At 28.4% G+C, this 6,403-nt stretch overlaps 1 protein-coding gene across 1 annotated transcript in view; it reads left to right on the forward strand.

Moving 5' to 3' along the window:
• Nucleotides 1-6,403, forward strand: part of LOC111623367 (putative glycerol kinase 5) — a 60,649-nt gene that overhangs the window by 32,821 nt on the left and 21,425 nt on the right. Inside the window, exons 12-13 of the mRNA XM_023365919.1 lie at nt 1,006-1,066; nt 5,501-5,627. Coding sequence (XP_023221687.1) covers nt 1,006-1,066; nt 5,501-5,627 — 188 coding nt within the window. The remainder of the gene's footprint in view (nt 1-1,005; nt 1,067-5,500; nt 5,628-6,403) is intronic.

Raw genomic sequence — 6,403 nt, forward strand, 5'->3', positions numbered from 1 at the left:
CTGTTTTAATGTCATATTTGAAGCACTCCCAAATTTACAAAATTAGATTACAAATTTTATTTAACATAGAAGAAATTATGTGTTCAGTCCTAAGGTCAGAGTTCACTTCTTAGAATGACTGCTGGTTGTACTCTCCCCTACCAGACTTCAGTGGGGTGAGGTGGCTGTTTTGCCTGTTTGTATAAGAGGGTCGCCATTTTGTATTTTATTTTGACTTGATTCTCAGTCCCCTGACTATCTACGAGTCTGGATTTATTTATGCGCAAATGATTTGGGCACCTAATATTCTGTGCCAAATATCAACTCTCGACATGTACTCCTTCATACTCCTATGCTGATAAGAACGAGTGGCAGTACGATTTTATAAACAAGACATAGTCTTGTCAATAAGCAAGATTAGTTAATTGCTTTATCTATGATAAAATATAAATAAGAAATGAAATTAAATCTATCAACAGTTTACCAATAATTTTTTCACTAAATTATTAGTGATCTAAAGAATTAACCTTGCTATAAATTTCATGAAAGTAACTTCACCAAAATGTCCAGATTTCTCTGCCTGAAGTAAGTTCTGTTATAATAGCTTTAGTGCAAATACAGAAAGGACTTATTACCAGTAAAAAGAGATAATGACTCAAATTGTTAGTTGAAGAAACACATAATTAGACATTTTTTTATTTGGGTAAATATTGGATCAAATTATATCAGAATTCAAAATTTTGGAGATTTGGACCAGATATCATTTATTACTTCCCGACATGTTGATTTGAACAAATTGGTTGTTATCAAAAATAGTACCAGCAGATTCTCTTATTGCCAACAGATGGCAGGAAGAATATACCATAAAATAAATAAAAATATAAATTATTTTATAATGTTTTCTTAATGGATTTTAGATATATTGAAATATATTTTTATAAGTAAAAATTGAAGAAATTAGAAGAATATTGGTATTAGAATTTAATAATAAAATTATAATTTATTATTAACTTTTTTTTTTAATAGTGGTGAATTTGGAAAAACAGAAAAATCAATTTTTGGTGTTTCTATACCAATAACTGCAACAGTAAGTATCTATTTTTTATTTCCATACAAAAAATTAGCAATTTGCATTAAAATCATTTGGAAATTTTTTGAAACAATACTTCATTACTTTCATCTTCATCAGAACTATTATTGTTGTCCTCATGATTGTTAGCCTCCTTGAATAGTACTTTATCCTCTGTTCCGTCCAAGTCGTCGGTAACATGAAATTTCTTAAAGTCCTTTATAAACGTGTCTTTGCCAACAATCTTTCATAATTCTACTGCTGTTCTAACTTTTATAAGACTGCATGGAATTTTGAATATTTTTTATCTGTGATTGATTGTGGAAATTTACTTTAGTTGGAAATAAATTCTTTTTAATTTATATTTGAAAATACCTGGAAATCAATCAGTTTAAATGAATTTTTAATTGTTTTTTTAATAATAGTAGTATATAAATGAGAGTTCTGGATAAAACATAGGGAAATGGTCAAAAATCACAAAATTAGCTTTGTTTTTTTTTATTTAAAAAAAGAGAAAACATGAAATAACTGTTTTAAGTGAAAATCACAAAATCTTGAAAATTGGATCCATTCACCACCTCAATTTTGGGGTCCAGCACTAAAAACTTTACATAAAAATTTTTAAAAATTCATTAGAATGTAACATATTCTAACTAAATTTTATCTATATACATTTATTTTCCCATTAGAACAAACTATTTTGCATTTGAAAACCTGAATTATTTCATAGTCATTAATTTCTCTTTACTACTCAATATGCTAACTGATAAATACAGAGTATGATAAGTACAGAGTATTTTCAATACAATTAATACCAGAGTACAATATTAATTGTATTAAAAATCTTTCTACTTTAACATGCAGTACAATAATAATAAAACAAATAATGAGAAAAATTCTCCAGATTCTTTTAAAATATAACAAAAAATCTGCTTTATTGGAGTTTACTCTCATAAAGTACAATAAAAGCATTTTTTTTTTCTTTTAAAATGAATCACGAAAACATTCTTAGCAATGCATTTAGATACAGTCGACCCCCTATAAGATAGAGATACGTTCCATTCTCTAGGAATCCGCTTTCTTACGAATCCTNATTGAAAAATATAAAAACAATAAAAAATTATACTTCAGAAGTTAATTTAGTATCAAAAACATAAAATATTTGAGTAGCCCAAGACATAGCCAAAGATTGCAGTGCCACAGCACTGGCAAAAATTTTAATTTGCCGACTGGAATTATTTCGGATAATTGACGCTCTATTGTATATAGATAATTTATATTTTGGAGATGGACCTAACAGTTGAACCAATATAATAAAAATCTTCATGTTTATTAATTAGTTTAAATAAAAATGAAATTTACATAATTAAATTATCTATGTCAACTTAAATCTATAATTAAACAAGTAAAATGGCAAAACCGTATTTGGGACAAGACTATGTCTCGGAGACGGAATCACTTTGATTCTCAAGGCAGGTCTTGTTCTCATTCTCCTGTCTTCTTTGATATCGCTGCTTTTGGGCGCGTTCGTTCAAACTTTGCCGGCCACGACCACGAGATCGTCCACGATGCATCTTCGATGAAATTAACTTATCTAATTTCAAAATTTCTCTCCGTTGCGTGTCAGCCTGGGTTGAATTTTTGTCAATGCGTAATGAAAAGTTCCCGTTTTTGAAAAAAATAATTGTGTCTGTTGTATCATTCGAAATTATTTTTTTATTTTGCACAAACAATATACAGTTTAACCCTATTATAATGTCATCGAATGTAACGACAACCCTAATATAACGTCAAATTTTTATCGGTCCTACGATTTTACTATACTAGATAATAAAAAAAACCCACTTCTAACGACATAAAACCGTTTTAATATCATATTTGAAGCACTCCCAAATTTACAAAATTAGATTACAAATTTTATTTAACATAGAAGAAATTATGTGTTCAGTCCTAAGGTCAGAGTTCACTTCTTAGAATGACTGCTGGTTGTACTCTCCCCTACCAGACTTCGGTGGGGTGAGGTGGCTGTTTTGCCTGTTTGTATAAGAGGGTCGCCATTTTGTATTTTATTTTGACTTGATTCTCAGTCCCCTGACTATCTACGAGTCTGGATTTATTTATGCGCAAATGATTTGGGCACCTAATATTCTGTGCCAAATATCAACTCTCGACATGTACTCCTTCATACTCCTATGCTGATAAGAACGAGTGGCAGTACGATTTTATAAACAAGACATAGTCTTGTCAATAAGCAAGATTAGTTAATTGCTTTATCTATGATAAAATATAAATAAGAAATGAAATTAAATCTATCAACAGTTTACCAATAATTTTTTCACTAAATTATTAGTGATCTAAAGAATTAACCTTGCTATAAATTTCATGAAAGTAACTTCACCAAAACGTCCAGATTTCTCTGCCTGAAGTAAGTTCTGTTATAATAGCTTTAGTGCAAATACAGAAAGGACTTATTACCAGTAAAAAGAGATAATGACTCAAATTGTTAGTTGAAGAAACACATAATTAGACATTTTTTTATTTGGGTAAATATTGGATCAAATTATATCAGAATTCAAAATTTTGGAGATTTGGACCAGATATCATTTATTACTTCCCGACATGTTGATTTGAACAAATTGGTTGTTATCAAAAATAGTACCAGCAGATTCTCTTATTGCCAACAGATGGCAGGAAGAATATACCATAAAATAAATAAAAATATAAATTATTTTATAATGTTTTCTTAATGGATTTTAGATATATTGAAATATATTTTTATAAGTAAAAATTGAAGAAATTAGAAGAATATTGGTATTAGAATTTAATAATAAAATTATAATTTATTATTAACTTTTTTTTTTAATAGTGGTGAATTTGGAAAAACAGAAAAATCAATTTTTGGTGTTTCTATACCAATAACTGCAACAGTAAGTATCTATTTTTTATTTCCATACAAAAAATTAGCAATTTGCATTAAAATCATTTGGAAATTTTTTGAAACAATACTTCATTACTTTCATCTTCATCAGAACTATTATTGTTGTCCTCATGATTGTTAGCCTCCTTGAATAGTACTTTATCCTCTGTTCCGTCCAAGTCGTCGGTAACATGAAATTTCTTAAAGTCCTTTATAAACGTGTCTTTGCCAACAATCTTTCATAATTCTACTGCTGTTCTAACTTTTATAAGACTGCATGGAATTTTGAATATTTTTTATCTGTGATTGATTGTGGAAATTTACTTTAGTTGGAAATAAATTCTTTTTAATTTATATTTGAAAATACCTGGAAATCAATCAGTTTAAATGAATTTTTAATTGTTTTTTTAATAATAGTAGTATATAAATGAGAGTTCTGGATAAAACATAGGGAAATGGTCAAAAATCACAAAATTAGCTTTGTTTTTTTTTATTTAAAAAAAGAGAAAACATGAAATAACTGTTTTAAGTGAAAATCACAAAATCTTGAAAATTGGATCCATTCACCACCTCAATTTTGGGGTCCAGCACTAAAAACTTTACATAAAAATTTTTAAAAATTCATTAGAATGTAACATATTCTAACTAAATTTTATCTATATACATTTATTTTCCCATTAGAACAAACTATTTTGCATTTGAAAACCTGAATTATTTCATAGTCATTAATTTCTCTTTACTACTCAATATGCTAACTGATAAATACAGAGTATGATAAGTACAGAGTATTTTCAATACAATTAATACCAGAGTACAATATTAATTGTATTAAAAATCTTTCTACTTTAACATGCAGTACAATAATAATAAAACAAATAATGAGAAAAATTCTCCAGATTCTTTTAAAATATAACAAAAAATCTGCTTTATTGGAGTTTACTCTCATAAAGTACAATAAAAGCATTTTTTTTTTCTTTTAAAATGAATCACGAAAACATTCTTAGCAATGCATTTAGATATACAGTAATACCTCGACTTATGCGATCCCGGAGTTACGCGATTTTCAAATCTCGTTGATTCGTCTTTTGTTTGAGCGCCATGCAACTCTTGATTACTCACGCCCCCCACACTATTGTTTAGCTTACATGTTCGGACGTGTCGCGTGGAATCGACACATAAATAACACAAAATAAATTGTAACTATTTCTGTGTTTGTTATATCTACGGAGACTCGAGAGACTCTATGTGATGATTTCTTGTAACCATGAATGAATCAAATGACGAGATAAGATTAACGAGAACATTTATTAGCTTACATACATCCGACTTGGATTTTACACAAATTGCGAAATTATACCCCAACTTACGCGGTTATCGCTCGGTCCCACCTATCGCGTAAGTTTGGGATATTACTGTATTTAATTTTGTAAACAGTTAACAAAACATATCAATTTTTAAAAATTTTAAATATTATCTGAATAAATTGTTTAACATATATAATATATGTATTAAATATATTAATTTTAAATAATTAGGTTGGAGATCAACAAGCTTCAATGTTTGGAGAATGTTGTTTTGATGTGGGTGAAATTAAATGTACAATGGGCACAGGTTCTTTTATTAATATTAACACAGGTAGCAATCCTCATGCATCTTACAAAGGTATGTTTTTATTAAGAATTTTTATCACATAAAATACATGGTAATTTGAAAGTCTCTGTATATAAGCAAAAATGGTTCATCTAATGCAATTGCTTATGTTACAGAATATAAGTGTCATTTATCTGAATGAATATACAAATGCTTTCCTCTCATTTGAGGCAAATTTGTGTTAATGTGTCTGATATAGTTTACGTATGAACATGCATTAAAGTTATGTCCGTTAGATTTTGTTTTATATGGAGACTTTTTGAATTACTAAATATATTAAAAATACTACAACTTTAAATGAATATTTAATGAAAATTTATACAACTGCAGTGTTTTCCTTCTATAAATTTGAAGGATAAACTAAACTGTAGAATTACACTAAGCTATTTTTTATTCCATCACTAGCTTACCCATCGCGCATTGCTGCGATCTCAGAAGAAACGAAATTCAAGCAAACTCGTTATGATAAAATTAAATTTTCATTTTATCATTTTTATTGAAACTTATTATTATTATTCGCTTTCATCGGGAAAACATTTCAAAGTGTTGTTTCAATTCTATTTATTTATTGGAGTGCTCATTGATACACAATATTTTTTGTTTTTTCGTCTGGTGCGTACACGAATAAATCAAAAGGTTTTCCGACGCGAGCTGGCCACATACAGTTGTCCATGCGAGAAGCACGGATTCTCCAAATTTAGCCCACACACTCGCAGCGATTGTCAGAAGCGTGATATTCCCCATTATATATATATATATTTTAATCCTTTATAATTTTAATTATTTAA

Source organism: Centruroides sculpturatus, unplaced genomic scaffold, assembly GCF_000671375.1.
Source record: "Centruroides sculpturatus isolate CEXI.00-Female unplaced genomic scaffold, Cexi_2.0 scaffold220, whole genome shotgun sequence".
In the NCBI taxonomy this organism is placed as follows: Eukaryota; Metazoa; Arthropoda; class Arachnida; order Scorpiones; family Buthidae; genus Centruroides; species Centruroides sculpturatus.